Source organism: Pygoscelis adeliae, unplaced genomic scaffold, assembly GCF_000699105.1.
Source record: "Pygoscelis adeliae isolate BGI_AS28 unplaced genomic scaffold, ASM69910v1 Scaffold154, whole genome shotgun sequence".
Taxonomy (NCBI): domain Eukaryota; kingdom Metazoa; phylum Chordata; class Aves; order Sphenisciformes; family Spheniscidae; genus Pygoscelis; species Pygoscelis adeliae.
This window is the reverse complement of record NW_008825113.1, coordinates 1,174,076-1,190,270: the sequence shown is the minus strand read 5'-3', so window position 1 is coordinate 1,190,270 and position 16,195 is coordinate 1,174,076. Positions and strand designations below refer to the sequence as shown.

The following is a 16,195-nucleotide window of genomic DNA, read 5'->3' as shown; positions in this document are numbered from 1 at the left end:
AGTTGGTACATTTTAGGAGCGGTTACAAAGACAGCAAAACCGTCGTAACACTCATGTATCCAACAGCGAGTGGACAATATTTAAAAGTATTTTGAACTTTTAATAGGACTGTGGCACTGCAGTTTTAGAGTAAAGGAAGATGTGGACTTGATTTGGTGTGTCAAAAACTAATGCTGTGTGCTCTTGTCTTCAGGCTCGAAGCGTAAATGCCAAAGCCAGGGTTCACCTGGCATACGAGGACATCTTCAGTTTGGAGATCGTAGGCCCCGTCATGCCGCATTCCCTGCATTCACTGACCACGCTGCTCAAGTCCGCGCAGAGGGGAGCGTTCTCCGCTGTTTTATATACACACGAGCCAACTGCTGTGTTTAACACTAATCTTGACAATGCAAGCCCTGCCTTAAGTAAGGTAAGGAAACTAGCAGAGACAATCTTTCCCGTTAGAATAGCGTCTTTATTACGAACCATAGGACACCAAGTGACACAAAACTTTCCCTTAATACATGGGTTTACACCCAATTACTTGTGATCACCACCTGGCAGTCCTCATGGCTTGTCATTCCCTCAGAAATGGAACACTCAGAAAACTAGCTTTTCAGGAGTTCCCCAGAGGTACACAAGTGAATATTAAAAACTACAGGTATTTCAAACAAATACCTATTCCGTGTCTCTCCTCTTCATGTGAATTTCCGCAGGAAACCATATGCAAAGACCTTCCTACGTGTGGACTGCATCCTAAGACTTTGGATCAACTGAGTCAGTGTCCAGCATTGGGAAAATCCTCCATCCGATTTCTGGAAATGAAGGATTATGCTTATACCTGGAAGTCCTAGGTATGCTAGTTCCATTTAATGGAAAAGAATGCTCTCTAGGGTGCAGCTGCTGTACTTCATTCGGGACTACGGGGGCAGCACCTATGCAGTACTGGGAGAGATACAATCTAGTTGAACATCACAGGCAACTATTGCACATCACCCAGCATAAAACACTTCAAAGGACTTTTGAAGGAAATGAAGGTCTTGGACATCTCCTTTTGTATTTTAGCCTTTTTAAAATAAAACTTGATAAAGCATGATCAGCTATTTTATTGGTCTGAATTGCGTCTGGAAGGTCTGTGTTCTTCATGCACATGCAAATTCTATTCTGAAGTACAGAATTTCTGCTACTGCTCTGTGCGGTAACTGGTAGCCATTTTGGATGGGTGGAATATCTTGGCAAAACCCCTTCCAAGACTGCTTCAGCACCTTGCCGGAAGCTTGACAGCTATGCTTGGCAGAACTGCTTGGCATAGCTGTCTAGTATTCCCAAACCCACTTGTGTTAAAATGAGCTAGACTTTTAAGAAGCAGTTTGTACGAACTATAACCTGAATCAGAACAAGTTGGAGCAGTAACATAGTTGCGCCGCCTGATGGAAGACAGAGAAAATGAGAGGCGGCAGACTGCTGATCTGACTCTGTTATGTTCACAGATAGCAGTAGTAGGGTCTATTAAGAGGTTTAACGCAGTCTGTTTCACTTCAGGTAGTCAAAGTTGTTCTTTTGAAGGCATGTTATGTCACTTTTTACACAGCTATCAGGTGATCAGATCCCTGCAGCAGAGAATACTAAATCTGAAGAGCAGTATGTAGAATACTGTCACGTTTGTGCCCTCCAGCAAGATTTCTAATTCAGCTGTGCACAGAAAATAAAGCAGTGCTCACGCCACGTGGTCAGCTACCCTCATCTTTACTACCCTGCCTTTCTGCTCACCACCTCAGAATCTGTCTGCGATTCTGAAACAGTAACTTTAGACTGTTGAGGAAACGACCTGTGAACTTACAAATGCGGGCATGTAAACAAGTTACTGCAGGCTGAGGCATGATGAAAGCTTCCTGTGCCTTCCAGCCGACACCGCGTGAAGTATCCTACCCCAAGAATGCAGCATGTATACAATTACACTGGAATGCTTTACATCTGTTACTTTACAGTAACTATGATGACACTGTCAGCCTAGTGGTACACTGAACAAGACAACATCTAGAAAACCTAGACAAAGGGAAAGTCCCTCTCTTATGATGGAAACAGGCGCCTTAAAATATTAAAATCTTTCATAATGTCAGATACTCGGTTTCTGGTGGAGTTCAGGGTAGTACAATCCGACTTCACGCTTCTCCCTAACTAATCTAGAAGCAAATTACTGAACTTTTCCCCTTTGACTATTAGCAGACACCAAGAGTGAAAATCCAGTGCCAACAGCATCGTGGGGATACCAGGAGACCGGGTTTCTCAGGTGGCTGGTGTGTTAACTACACCTTCATTTCCAGTCACTTTTTAACTGAGAGCAACAGTTAATTCGATGCCTTTATCATCTGGCTTGCCTGCCTCTGTCAGTCACAGCCTCTGCTACTGGGCTCTGCAGTCTGCTGTAAACTAACCCTTAGCCCAGCGCCACAGGTCGTCAACAGCGGTTCTCGCAGCGACCACATTCCGGTGCACTGCACGGAGCGCAGCTTCCCCTGCTGTCACAGGGGTGAGCCCTTCTGAAAGCTGCTCATGACCTCAGAGCCCACAGCCCCAGTTCTGAAACGGGCAGCATCTTCTGAGCGTCTGCTCGAGGAATGGGCCTACTTACGGGGCGTGTTAGCACACGGAGCAAGTTACTGAAAGCAACAGGAAAAAGCAGTTCTGTAGCTGCCTCTGCGGGAAAGCAATTTTAATCAAGCCAATAACCATTCTGGCATGTGGACTTAAGCCTGTCTGTTTCTAGGAAATACCGTAATTACTACTAATTTCAGTTCCAGTTTGTATTTTCACATCATGTTAGAGTTGTGCAGAGACACCAACGCCCATGAATAGCGTGCAGTCATTTAAAAGAAATTGAATTGCCATTACACTCCTGTAGCCTAGAACAGTGTAATTTCAAAAATTTACCACCCAATTCTTTATCACGTTTGCTCCATTACCTGAGCTGTAGCTCCTCCTTGTACTGTAAACTGCCTGTTGGTTTTAAGTCATAGCTTTGCCCGTCATTTCAGAAGCGTATTCCAGTTGCTTACAGCTCTGGGATTCAGTGCTCTTCTTGAAGCGTACTTGGCTCCAATGAACTGTCCCTGTAAAAGCTACAGCATTACACGACCCAGTCTGCTGCTCTTCTACCTAAAGGTATTTTCGGTAAATACTACCATTATTCCAGATGCTTGTAGAGCAGCAAGATTTGTTTATTTATTTAACCTGTCCAAACAGGTGAATTTTCATCACGACTATCATTTGTTTGGAAGAGCTAGAGACTGTAGCGGTTGATTAAGACTTCATACAGTTTTTGCCCCTTAAGAGGCAATTTTGAATTTTCCAAGGCATAGGAACTTCACCTTCCTGCTCCTCCAGCCCTAACTGTTTAAAAACTACAAATTAGAAGACTGCCAAGAAATCGTTCTGGTGGAAGCTGGCTTCAAGTTCCTGGGCACCTGTTTCAAAATGCTCCTCCCTCGCATGACAGGGAAGTCAGAAGCACTTTCAGCAATGTTACTTGTAGGAAAGTAATTCTGCACAAAAGGAAATCCAACAGCCAAACAGATCACGTCTTCCATCAGCAGGAGTCACAGACTATTCAGCTTTAAGACAGCTGAAGTGCTGCATAAATAACCAGGTTCCAAGAGAGTGTTTCCTAGTTGTTCTTTTTAATGTATCACTACTTATCTATTCCTGCATGCAAAGGACACTCAAACCAATTCCAATTTACAAATTTAACAGAAGCACATCGCTGCACTAGCTTTAGGTTCATATATCATTCTAAACAACGAGGAATGAAACCAAAACAGAAACCTCAAAATCAAGAAGTGTCATAATTAGGGCATTACAGACCTTAATTTCTTTTTTTTGTAAGTCTTCCTTAAGACCAAAGGTTAAATCCACACACATGTACCACATCTTTTAAGGCATGAAATCCAGAACTTGCCTAAATAGTTGTTTTTTAAATGGAGTCTTCAATAGGACTGACTTCATCTGCTCCTTGCTGCTGTGAGATAACATGTATCTTTACATTATACATGGGGAATATAGAGCAGAAAAAGAACAAAACAACACGCACAAGAGATTGTATGTTCCCAGATGCAATACTGTACAGCTATGAAACCAGTGCTTACATGGACACCATAGACTACACAGAATGATGAACATCTCCAATGCTTTAGCTCTATCAAACCAGACATTTAAACACAAGTCTGATTAGGAGCTGCTCCCACACCCCGAGTCAATTACTTTAAGTCGTACATCAAAAAGCCAGACTTCAGCTAGGACAGATACAACGCCCAGTTCTCCCAGAGCAGATCTTCCCATTGCTGTACCATCATATTTACTTTTGGTTTTCATACACACCTTCCAACTAGTTCAGCAAACGAGGCAAGGAGATCTTCAAATATTTAGTCAGAGACGGAAGGCGAGAAGCCGAAGGGAAAAAAGTTTTAATTAAAGACAACTACGTCCATGAAAATTAAGATTAACTTAGGCATTTCTAGAGCGCTTTGACAGACTAATAAGGGGTTTTATTTCTCGAAGTATGTGGTGGACAACCAAATACCATTTTCTCTGCTGTACACAACATGAGACATTGATCCTTGTCTCTTTAGGGCAAAGAAAGACACCTTGTTCCGTAACAGTTGACAGAATACACACAAGTCACCTCACTTTGTGGAAGAAGAGGTACTAGTAATTTTTCACCTCCATGTTCCTACTGCCGTGGCAAAGGTCATTCACTTCGGGCCCGAGCACAGCCTTACTGCGCACAAACTGTATTTTGTTCCTGTCCCAGACGAGGCTCTGGTCAGGAGATGTAATACAAAGAGCCCTCAAAAAGACTTTTCTGAAATAAGCACCTGAACTGCTAGAGTCCATAAATCCTGGCAATCTGCTCGTAACTCAGACAAATCCGGCAAGAGGTGTACAATGCCCTTTCCAATTCAAAGTGCACATAGCTAAAGTACTAATACTTCTTAAATTAAAAAAAAAGAGAGAGAGAGAAAAAAAAAAAGGAGGAGGAAAAGCTTTCTATATCCTCTCCCTTGTCAAACTGCCAAAACTCTGGATCAGGCTGTCTCCTTGAGGGCAGAGTACCATTACGGAAAATTTAAGCCCAAGGAGTTAATTTGGTAACGGTCCAAAGCAACCAAAAATGACTAGAACTGATTCTTGCAACCCTAACAGCTGCTGATAATCTTCATAAAGCATACTTCCATACTGCGCGTTTCTTCAAAAAGTTGTTTTGGCATACATTTTAATTACTGTTTACTGACCAGTGATTAAGATTATGAACTTGTGCTGCTTTATTGACCAAGTTGGGTACAACAATTTAAGCATCATTCTATCCCCTCCCTCCCCCCCCGAATCCAGTTGTAGATTTGTTAGAGTTTAAAATTCACATTAACCACAAATTCATACAATCAACATCAGGCAGTGTGTTAATTTGTTTGGAATAGACAACTCCGTCACCTCCCTTCTCAGAACATGCAGGGAGAGTCACCTTTACATTGCCAAGTCTCATCGGTTCCACTGCTGGACTTTCTGCCATCCCTTTGAAAGCGAGTCTTTTGCCTAATCATGTATGTCCTAGAGCATGGGCTGTACGGCCAGTCGCAGTGCACCACCGAGTCAAACCCCCAAACAAAACTCAAAGAGAAGCCGCAGCGTTAACACTGTACAACAGGGCTGCCACCGCGCGCTCTCTCACAGGGGTCACGGTACTGGCCCAGTATCTGTCCAGCAGTACACGCCAGCCTCGACTAGACTAAGGTAAGCCGCACGACCTTTTACCAGCTGTTGGCAAAAGTGCAAGAGTAGCTTTACCGAGACCAGGGAAAACTGCAGCATAGTACAAAACAGTATGAAAGTGTTAACATTCCGTATTGAAGAGAAATTGCATGAGTTTTAAAACAAGGGTTTAGATTACTGATGCCTCCAGAGTCTATCGTCCAATTTAGTCATTTAAGAAATAATTACATCACTAATGTAAACAATATAAACATACCAAAAACTAAGTATGATTTAAATACATTTTGATGGTACAAAAGAAAAACCTGAAGGTGTCTGTACAGTTTTTACAACGTGGGAATTGCCAATGTATTTACAACATGAAAGGGCAAATACCATTTTTGTGCAGAGTAAAATTATCTGAAATAATGTCAATATAAAAAACAATATCTAGCGGTGTGAGGCACTCCTAAACATGGTGGTATTAACCATGCTTTCCTTTGGTACAAGTCCCATCGCTTGGAGAGCCGCAGTTGCTGCTGTGGCTTTAGCATGCTTCTTGTTAAGGCTGGCAAAAGTAGGCCTATATTCGTTTCCATTGACTCTCACCTGTTTATGAAAGAGGGGGAGGAAAAAAGAAAGTGTTAGGATGCGTCTCTTCACTTCTGCTTCCAGGCAGCGCTACAGAGCTCCTTTCAGCACATTCTCTAGGCAAGTCCTCTTTAGGGGTAGACAAAATCCACGTCTGGTCCGTAAGCACAATCATTTCCAAATGGTAACTGCCACTACGAGATATTACGTGAAAAAGAAAGCCAACGTCGTAAGATAACAAAGGACAAAACTAACTAAATCTTGCTCACGACCTTTACAACAGTAAGACTTAACACCACACGTGCAAGTGAACAGCAAGAATATGATACCACATAGGTTAATAATTTCACTAAGACGTGGAATAGTGTGTTTCTTGGCGGATTTACAGATTAATGTGCACGAGAGATCCGATTTGGCCTTTACAGAAACAGGACTTAGACATTTTAGCATCGAGACACTGCTTGGCAGTCCTCAGCCACCCCGAGGTGGCTTGTATGTTTATATACAAATATAAACATGAATTTACATCACCGTTAATAACGAAACCAACAGCAAACAAGGAAACTCAAACGCACCTTAAAGATAAAGTGTTTGCGATGATCAGGCCCACTATCGTCCACCAACACAAATTCAGGTGGTGACCATCTTCTTTTGTTACAGATCTCCATCAACGCAGAAACTGGGTGTTTACCTTAAAGATAAAAATGTATTTGATATTTCAATGCTGCTGTCAAAGCAATCATTTTAAATGAGATTTTTTTTTTTTTAGACAGGTAAGAATCTCACCTGAAAGATCCTTCATCACAACATAATGTCCAGATCTCTTTTGTGCCTTCTCTCCCACAGCAACAAGCCCTAAACAAAACACAACAAAGTTTACATTTGTGATTCCCACACGATTTTCTATATTCTCATCAGTAAAGCAGTAACATGTATCAGTGGAGATGAAACCTGGAGACACCACACAACTGTCTTTTTGGAAGTCTTTCAAACCACCCTTTCATCCAGAGGTTTTTTTCCCTCCATACTACACTTAACGTTCCTCTCAACTGCTCCAGTAAGACTCTTAACAAGCCAAGTAGCAGAAAACTTGAGTAGTCTTATGCAAGTCAGGCAACACCTGGTTTTCCGTGCCTTCTTTGGAGAAACGCTGAACGAGAGAGAAACTCAAAAACATCCTCTCATTCAGTATTTGCTTTGTGCAACCCAAAAGTCATCCACTACCTTAACAATTCACCTCTAACATACTAAGCATTTGAAGTACTTCCATTAAACAGTAAAAAGTGTACCTAGTATGTCCTTTTATGATAGGAATAACACAGTGATGTTCTTATAACATGTGCTCTCTTTGTTTAACGGTATTCAAATATTTATCCTTTATGTGCAAGTTCACAGCCCCAATACCGTGATTTCAATCACATCTGAATATAAAGTAGCAGAAAAGCACGCAACTGGGCCCCAAGGCAGTACAAAGAGCACAAGTTCCAACAGAAGTCAGTGAAACACGGAAGCTGAACGTTTTTCTTTTTAAAATCTTACAAGAGTAAGAAATAAAATGTAGCAATTGCCAAAAATGTATCAAATGCCAGTAACCATACCATGCTTATGAAGTGACTGAAGTTTCTTTCCATTCATTTTGCCATTACCTTAAATACACATAACAAAAAATACCTGACCGTTTTTTCAGAATTTCTCAGACTTCAACCCTTCAATATTACTTTGTTTCTTACCTCAATTTCTTTCTGTTCCTGGCTTTGGTGAATAAAGACAGGGAGATACTGCAATTGTTTCCAGTTTCCTCCTGTTCCTTCAGCTTTTTTTGGTTGGCGTTTTGTTTTGTTTTGCTTTAAAAGAAAATCCTTCCCTCCTTACCAGATTTTCATCCTAATATTCATGCAGCTCCGAAGTAGCGACTTTAAGTGGCATCAAACCCTCACAGACAACAATCATTGAAACAAAGTTTCCTTCCCCCCCCCTCCCTCCTCACAGGATTTTATATCCAAAATAACCAAAGATTTCCCCCAAAGAAAAAAAGTCTTAAGTCATTCTCCGCAATAATACTGTGTCTCCCTCACTCTAAGTCACTGACACCTTTCTTCCACATCTTGTCCCTAGCACCTCAAGAGGGATTTTCAAAAAAGCTGCAACGGACTCTGACACGCTCTGCCGATGGACCAAGCTTCGCTGAATACCACCAACCAATAATTTACTGGCTGACAGCAAAGCTCAAGAAGGGGTTGGTTTCAATGCTGTCTGTGAGAGACCTACAGATCTCGCTCGGTGTCTGGAAAAAACAGGGTCTAAGGGAAAGCTATGGCAAAGGCAGACCACCTTTTGGTTCATGTCTCAGTGCAGCCTACTGAGTAACTCCTTGGCAAACTGCTTGTTCCTGTATCTAGAAATAGTATTTTATTTGGGGGCTAAGTTCTAAAAATGCGTTTAAAAACCCCTACAAAACAAAAACAGGTTAGTTACTTAATAACAGGCAGACTCCTTTTAAAAATTTTGGACTTTTCTTTAAACCTCTACGCAGGAACTTTAAAAAAAAAAAAAGACTTGATACATTTAAGCATCAAAGAACACTGATGTTTGAAGAAGCTGTTCAGCTACTCGTCATAAATGTATAACCACTGTTCAGTTGCTTCTTTGTAATGCACGAAACGTGCTGCTTCTTCATAATGAAAATTGTCTCCCCATATTATAGACTTGGTTGGCTCAACATTAAAAAGCATTCTTTATCAACACAGGACACCTTTCGATTTTTTGTGGAAATTATCAGGTAAGATTGCATATATGATAATAATCAAATACTTTAAAACTATTATATTAAAGCAAAGCCCAGCCATCACTAAGGTTATCAGTATTTTCAGATGAATCTATCACATGCCGGGAGAGGCATCCTTTAACTCCATCTAACGTTTTTAATTGTTATTGAAGACCGAGCGTTCTGAAGCAGAAAGAGCAAACGGTCTGTTACAGAATGCCCAGCACAATGAGGACCTGATCCTCTCTCAGGCCTTAGGGCTCGATCCTTGAAACTTCGGTATCAAGTTCTGCAGGCATTAAGGAAATTTCCTTTAGAAACCACATGAGGATCCTGGGGCACACTTCTAGAACTGGAAACTTGAGGTGTGACACAGCTGTGTATCACCAAAATGTTTTTAATGTTCAAAGTGTTCACAGGTTGTGCAGCAATACTGCCTCCTTCCCACGATGTGACAAGAAGCAAGCAACATAATGAACAGAGCTAACTCTTCCCTCCTCACCACAAAAATCCATCACCATGCTATGCAGGCTGCTTGAGAAAATAATACTGAAATTGACTGTTTTCAATTTCTTCCCTCTGACTGATATTAATCAAGCTAAATTGAAAGAACTCTTACCAGCAGTGAGAACTTTACAAAACAACATCTACAAAAATCACAGTAACTAAGTAAAAGTAACAAAATATTTTTCAGAGATTTTCTTGGCTATCACTCTGTCACCAGGTATTTTTTTTTTTCCTTCTTTCCCCTCCTCCTTTCTTTAAACAGAAAGGTTGCACAGAAGAAAGGCAGCTGAAAAGCAAGTTTGGTCATTGTTCGTATAAAACGAAGATGTCTGTACTACTGTGTTCTGTACTTTGAGACTGTTGCACTTCTCTATTTATACAACCGTATTATGCTGCTAGAAGGTCTTTAGAATTTAGAAAGCAATGGGCATTTTCATAACATGGGCTTGCTTTCTCATTTTCTACCTCTTTGCACTTAAATATTTAAATGTTTAAATTATATTTTCACTGCTAGCTTGGTCACCTGAGCAGTACTGAACCATCTCTGTATTGAGAACTAATGCTCAACACCTAAAGATTCCTCCCACTCCAACAGCATCTCTGCAAATAAACTTCACAACATTTGCATTTGTATGTTTTGTTTTCTTCCGAGCTCAATTATGAGCATTGACAAAAGCTAATACAAACCCATAATTCAAAGTATTTTCATGCTTTAATATTAAATGTGATCTATTTAATTATTAAAGGTTCCCAGTTTTTAAAAAATATTTAGAAGAGCAGTAAGAATTTGTTTTCCCGCAGTCAGCGTTAAATTGTTTATTTTGGTAACATGCATAATAGAACAATTAAGTCATAAATCTTGACTGCTGAAATTCTGCATCGTGTATTTAAAATGGTTAGAACTTGTACAGGTTATTTCAGATGGAAAATTCTCATAAACGTTCGCTCTGAAAACAGAACTCTTGCTGAATATGCTGGCGAGATGGGCTAGTCATATAAACCACGCTGCCAGCTTCAGCAGCAGCACGCTGCCTGTAAGTAAAAGGATGGTTCTTTTGAATCAAATGAGACAAGTGCAACAGTTCTCCACCTGTGGCCATGGACTATATAAAGAAGAGGAGAAAAGATTGCTGAAACTATCGGGGAAACATCATTGTAGTTGAGCAGAGGTGCCTGCAGCAGGATCAAACTAGGAGATGGAACAGCAGGGAGATCAGATGGACAAAAATGGAAACAGAATCCATTCGGAAGACCTAAAAACATCAGTATGACAGTCTATTCATGTCAGGACTTCAGCTGGAAGGCAGCAGTAGCTCAACTCTGTAGCTCTCACCTCTGTCCTTCACCCCCGTTTAAAACTGATCGAACTATTCTTTTTTTTCCCTCCTCCAGCCACTTTCTCTAGACCAACCACAATGGCTTTTCCACAATTCATTTCCCTGTCCGTGCCTTCTCCATACATCCAACTGAAGCACATCCCTAATTTAAGAACCACTGAGAAGCACTTTTTAAAACAGAAGGTGAAGGTCAAGGAAAGTTAAAGAATGTCTGGAAGGGTTCACAGGCACAAGGACAAAGCCTATACACATAATCCAGGGCTTGAAAAACTAGTACCAAAATCATCTACGTCATTCTGTTAATTTTTTTACAGTGAAGCTGTACCCAGAAAAAGCTTACTACTTCGAAGTTATTTTGCCTATCTCCAAAACAGATGTAAGAAGTTTATATTGCTGTAAGACATTTAAGGAAGGGCTTACCTTTTCGATCCGTCTTAAAATCGACCATAATAGGCTCAACGCTGCCTTCTTTGTTTTTTCCAAGCCCCTCTCCTTCTCTCCAGCCCATTTTTCTCATCAGTTGAGCTCCCATTCCTCCAGTTACTGGGGCTGCTCTTAAGAACTGATCCTATCCAGAAAAAGAAAAGTAAAACAAGTCCTAAAGTTAGCACCGGGATTTTAAAAAGTAAGTGGGAGCTTCCAAAAAGTGTTTCTAACAACCTTTCACAGACTCAATTCAAAAAAAATACACCTTAGCTTTATATACGTTAACATCTTGTAAACCAGAATTCACGCAGACACACAAGACACAAATCAATATTTTCAAAAAAGAGCAACTTAAGAAAATTCTAATGCAATCCAAAAGTGGCAAGTGACCCATTTCAGACATATGTATTTAATAAAATGATAACCGTCCATTTTTAAACACGCTACTTTGGTTCCAATGCATCTCTTCTCATCTTGTGAAAGGAGGCAGTGTTAACTGTTTAACTGGCAACATGTGTGCCAAGTGTACCTAGTTATTGAACAAAATACAAGCACATTTAGTAATGACATTCACATAGTGTTTAGGCATATTTTAAATAAAAAAAAAAAGTTTCCCCATTTTATTATACAGCAGTTGCACATTCAAGTTCTACTCTGAAAATCCACATGAAACATACAGGTTTTTCTTTTCTTTTTTAACGGAAAAAAAGGCGCTTAGCCACACAGTTTAGCAGCAGTAGTCTTCACATTCTTTCAAATCATCATTAACACAATAGTTGTTAAATGGTGAAAGCTTATAAACAGAAATTTTAAAAATCTGTTTTGATGTAAAGAACTTTAAAAACTCCTTAAATGTTTACGTACCTAGGCCTCGATGGCCGCAGTGTTGTGAATAGTAGGGCTGGCATTGACCGTGGCAAGAAGGCAGCTACAAGGATTTGACCCTGAAACAAGTTTCCATATAGAGGGGTGAAAGTTCACAGGTTATTCTGTGAACTATCATCTCTCTTCTGCCCCCCCCGCTGACCCAAGTAAGTAAGTCAATCATTTCCATCACAGCAAAAACTTGCTTGCCTTAAAATATACAAGTTTACACACTGGCACTGATAAGTCCATCAGTTATTTCGCACAGTAGGTTAGATGATACAATGCCTAGTATTTTGGTGAAAATTTTACTTACTATCAAAGCAAATTAATCGAACAATTTTTTTTTTTTTCCTTTGAGTTGTGGTTGCAAAAGTAAGCATTTCCCAGATTTGGACAAAGGACTAATAGGTCCGTGGTTTCGATTTGTATGTAAACAAAACCAGAAGTCTTACTTTTGCAGAGACTAAGGGTAATATATTTTTAAGGGGATTTCAGATTGGCAACTGACACACACTAATGATGCATATGTGTGTAATCCCCACTATACACGGTGTTAAAAAATTTTTTAAAAAATAATTGCTGAAGATTGTGGCAGGACTTCTCCAAATATTAACCTATTAAACAGTAAATACCTATCAATCATGCAACTGGATGCTGCATTCAGTAACAAAGTGCTCTGATGGAAGAATAGAGAGGCTAAGTGCACCTCTCCAGTTCAACCTTTTTCTGACTGGTGCAGACCATGCAGTGTGTGTGTGTACACAGAGACAATCAGTTTCTTCGATACGAACTGCCTCAATCTATACACCTAGAATGGCTTTTACTTACTTCCATTTTCATCCTCCCTCTCTTTTCCAGGAACCTCTCATAAGAAAAGGGCAACCATGCCGAGAATGATACAAACCCCAGTCAATGTCACCCTGGGTTCCGACTCCTCTTTTGTACCTGCTTTGCAATGATAGAATTTTCAATATAAACATCTGTTTCATTATCACCAGCGTGTGTTCAGTTCACAAATGATAAGAGTGCAATTTCTTGATGAGGTCATTTTAATGTTACACAGCTTTCTCATCTCACCTGTAAATGTACTAACTCGGGGGTTAGGAGTGGTGTAGAAAGGAGAGAACAGAATCAAAATATGGCTATTCATAGTTAAAAATCAAAGCCCCGAGTTCCTATATAGGAATTACCAGAGCCTGGACAAATTCCAAATACTGGAAATAAAAAGAAAGTTCTAAATTCCAAAGTGGAGTTTATTAAAAACACCTCTTCTAATGTGTCAATTCAGAACCCTAACTGATAACTTCAGTAGGAATTTTTTTTACACTGCCTTGACTCTTAAACATGTACAACAGAATGAAGACAACAAGGAATTAGAAATGAAAGTTTTGTTTCATTACAGAATAGTTGTACTTGTGCATCACACTAAAAGGCTAAATGAAGTCATTCTGGTACCAATATGACAGGAGCCAGGAGAAGCCTACTTTGATTCAGTTTACTGAAGAAGTAAAGGCGGCCTGCAGCAGGGGAAAAAGTTCTTCTTTCTGTTTTGGGGTTTGGTTTTTTTTTTAAATGATAAACTGAATATAAATCTCTAATGTCACCTGTAAAATTATATTCTCTTTAACTATTTTTTTTTAATAATTTAATGACAGACAACTTCACTCAGCCCATGATTTAATAGAGTATGGGTAAAAACTAGTGCTGTGTTTGTAATTGCATTTGAAAACGTAAAAATAGTAGAAACATTAACATAGGCAGAGAAGCAAGATATACATTTCTTTTCAGTTTTAAAAATCATAAAAGGCCAAGTCTCACAAAACTATTTAGCAGCTACGTACCCTTGCAGATCTGGCCCATAAGGAGGATATCAAATTGAAGAGTATGTAATACAATAAAACCCCAAGTTTCTAAGTATTTGGTTACTGTTGTCAGAATTAACTAACTATTTACAAAATAATTGTTCTCTTTCATTCACTAATCTCAATTTAAGTAAGTCAGCATGAAAATTTAATATCATTTTTCTCATCTTTTCATCTCTAAATTCCATGAAAGGTCAGCCAAATAAAGCACACTTCCATTCTGCCAGCAGATGGAGACAACTAATGAGCCACATTCTTGTGTCAACACTTTTTCTTTAAAAAGAAGGCTACATAGTAAAACCTGATCACTTAAGAGGGTTTTTTAGTAATTTTAATTAAAACTACTGCTCTTTTAAAGCTACGTTAGGGCAACAAATTGTGGGGGACATGAATGCCTGAATTAGCATTTAAGGGCTTAAACAAGCAAACAAAAAAAATCACACCTGAAAGATGATTTTACAGGGGTTTTTTGCTGAAACACAATGTAAGTTGGACAGTCATCGTTGTTTAACTGCAACAGCTCTTTCTGAAAAGGATAGCATACAGCATTGAACTGAACAATCTATAAAACAGCACCTGCAACATCCAAAATATTAAAGCCGTAATTATTTGAGGGATCTTAAAATACATCACCAATTTCTGCTCGCAGAAAAGAAAATACCCATTCCTTCTCACAATGCTGACAGGGCACTAAAACGTAAGTTCTGTCAGAAGGAAGGTTTATTTCTTTTAAGCAATAATTTATTAAGCGAAAGACAACAAAGCCTTAAAGGCACTAGGTGGACAGTTTCAGCTATAGCACAATGGGCTGTCTTAAAGATTACTTTAAGACTAACTCCAAAGAATTTCTCTGAGTCAAGTACCAGGAAGAAGCATCTATCTTTGTCAAAACTTTTGCAAAGTAGCTGAATTTTCCATTAAATAAACTGGCACTTTTAGCAGCAGCCACATTCCTTCCCCAATACAAGAGGAAGAATACCCTTCTGCAGAATCCCATCAAATGCCTTACAAAAACTAGGCTCACCATCAGGATTTCTGTTCACAGCTTTTGCATACAGTCAGTAGAAAGCAAGCTGAAGCTAGCTGGAAAAAAAACATTCTGAGGACTGAACAGGGAGCCAGTCCAATATAACTGACATATTTTAGTTATTTGCGTTGCCATGTGCCTTCATTTCCAAGGAAAGCTCATTGTGTCATATAAGGCAACAGGAATACAAGTATTTTGATAAGTGGCCTTGTTAGAAGGTCAGTAGTCCTTGTACAAGTGACAATCACAAGACTTAGTTTTACCTCCATCGTTACTGTTTTACTCATCTGCTATGACTGGAAGAATGGAAGGAACACTTTAACTTTTCAGAACTTGCTACACAAAGCAAAGCATTCTAACGGCCATAGTAAAACTGTGTGCCATGCTTCAGCACAACTGAATGAAACAGATCCCAAGCATTACCCTGTGCATGTAAAACGTTGCAAAAACCTTGGTTTGGAGAGCCAGTTTAGGCTATAGAATTAAGCTGGTAAATCCAGAAACAAGTGGTGAGTCTGGGAAAGTCTGAGTAAGTAGACCTCAACAGAATTTGCTTTGAAAAAAATATTTGACCACTTCTTCTGATATGACATTTACTCAGCAGCATAGTGTATTTGTAAGAAAAGAGGAAAGAAAAAAAAAAGAAGCAACCTTCCAGAACAAAACAGTCAAATTTGTGAACTGATCACACCAATGATGATAAACTGAAACAGAAACCACTTTTCAAAAGAAGAAGATAATATTGTTCATAAATCTGCTTAATGATACAAGAAACCTAACAATATATTATTCCTTTATGAACACTGCTCAGAACCCTATGCATGAACATAATGAATTAGCACATTACTTAGAAAAATAAACCATACTTCTAATTGGTATGTCGATCATTCAAGTATGCCACGTTAACCACTTCAGTAACTAATTCCCTCAAAACTTTATTGAGATAAAATTGAAATTGCAGGCATATTTTGGTTTGAGTACATATTACCTCTCCAGAGTCATTTTAAAGTACAAAAAAAAAAGCTGAAATCCAAGAAATGCAAAGTGAAGACAGTGCTTATCAACCAAGTTCCCCAAGCACTTTAATTTTTCT

At 39.4% G+C, this 16,195-nt stretch overlaps 2 protein-coding genes across 2 annotated transcripts in view; one reads left to right on the top strand and one right to left on the bottom strand.

The window, feature by feature from the left end:
• DONSON (downstream neighbor of SON) overlaps positions 1-1,072 on the top strand; it is a 7,955-nt gene extending 6,883 nt beyond the window's left edge. Inside the window, exons 9-10 of the mRNA XM_009328021.1 lie at positions 194-409; positions 696-1,072. Coding sequence (XP_009326296.1) covers positions 194-409; positions 696-833 — 354 coding nt within the window. The 3' untranslated portion in view covers positions 834-1,072. The remainder of the gene's footprint in view (positions 1-193; positions 410-695) is intronic.
• A 2,566-nt stretch (positions 1,073-3,638) lies between these two features.
• SON (SON DNA binding protein) overlaps positions 3,639-16,195 on the bottom strand; it is a 44,011-nt gene continuing 31,454 nt past the window's right edge. The window contains exons 10-13 of the mRNA XM_009328019.1: positions 11,341-11,488; positions 7,099-7,167; positions 6,888-7,003; positions 3,639-6,330 (exon numbers count right to left, since the gene is read on the bottom strand). Coding sequence (XP_009326294.1) covers positions 6,172-6,330; positions 6,888-7,003; positions 7,099-7,167; positions 11,341-11,488 — 492 coding nt within the window. The 3' untranslated portion in view covers positions 3,639-6,171. The remainder of the gene's footprint in view (positions 6,331-6,887; positions 7,004-7,098; positions 7,168-11,340; positions 11,489-16,195) is intronic.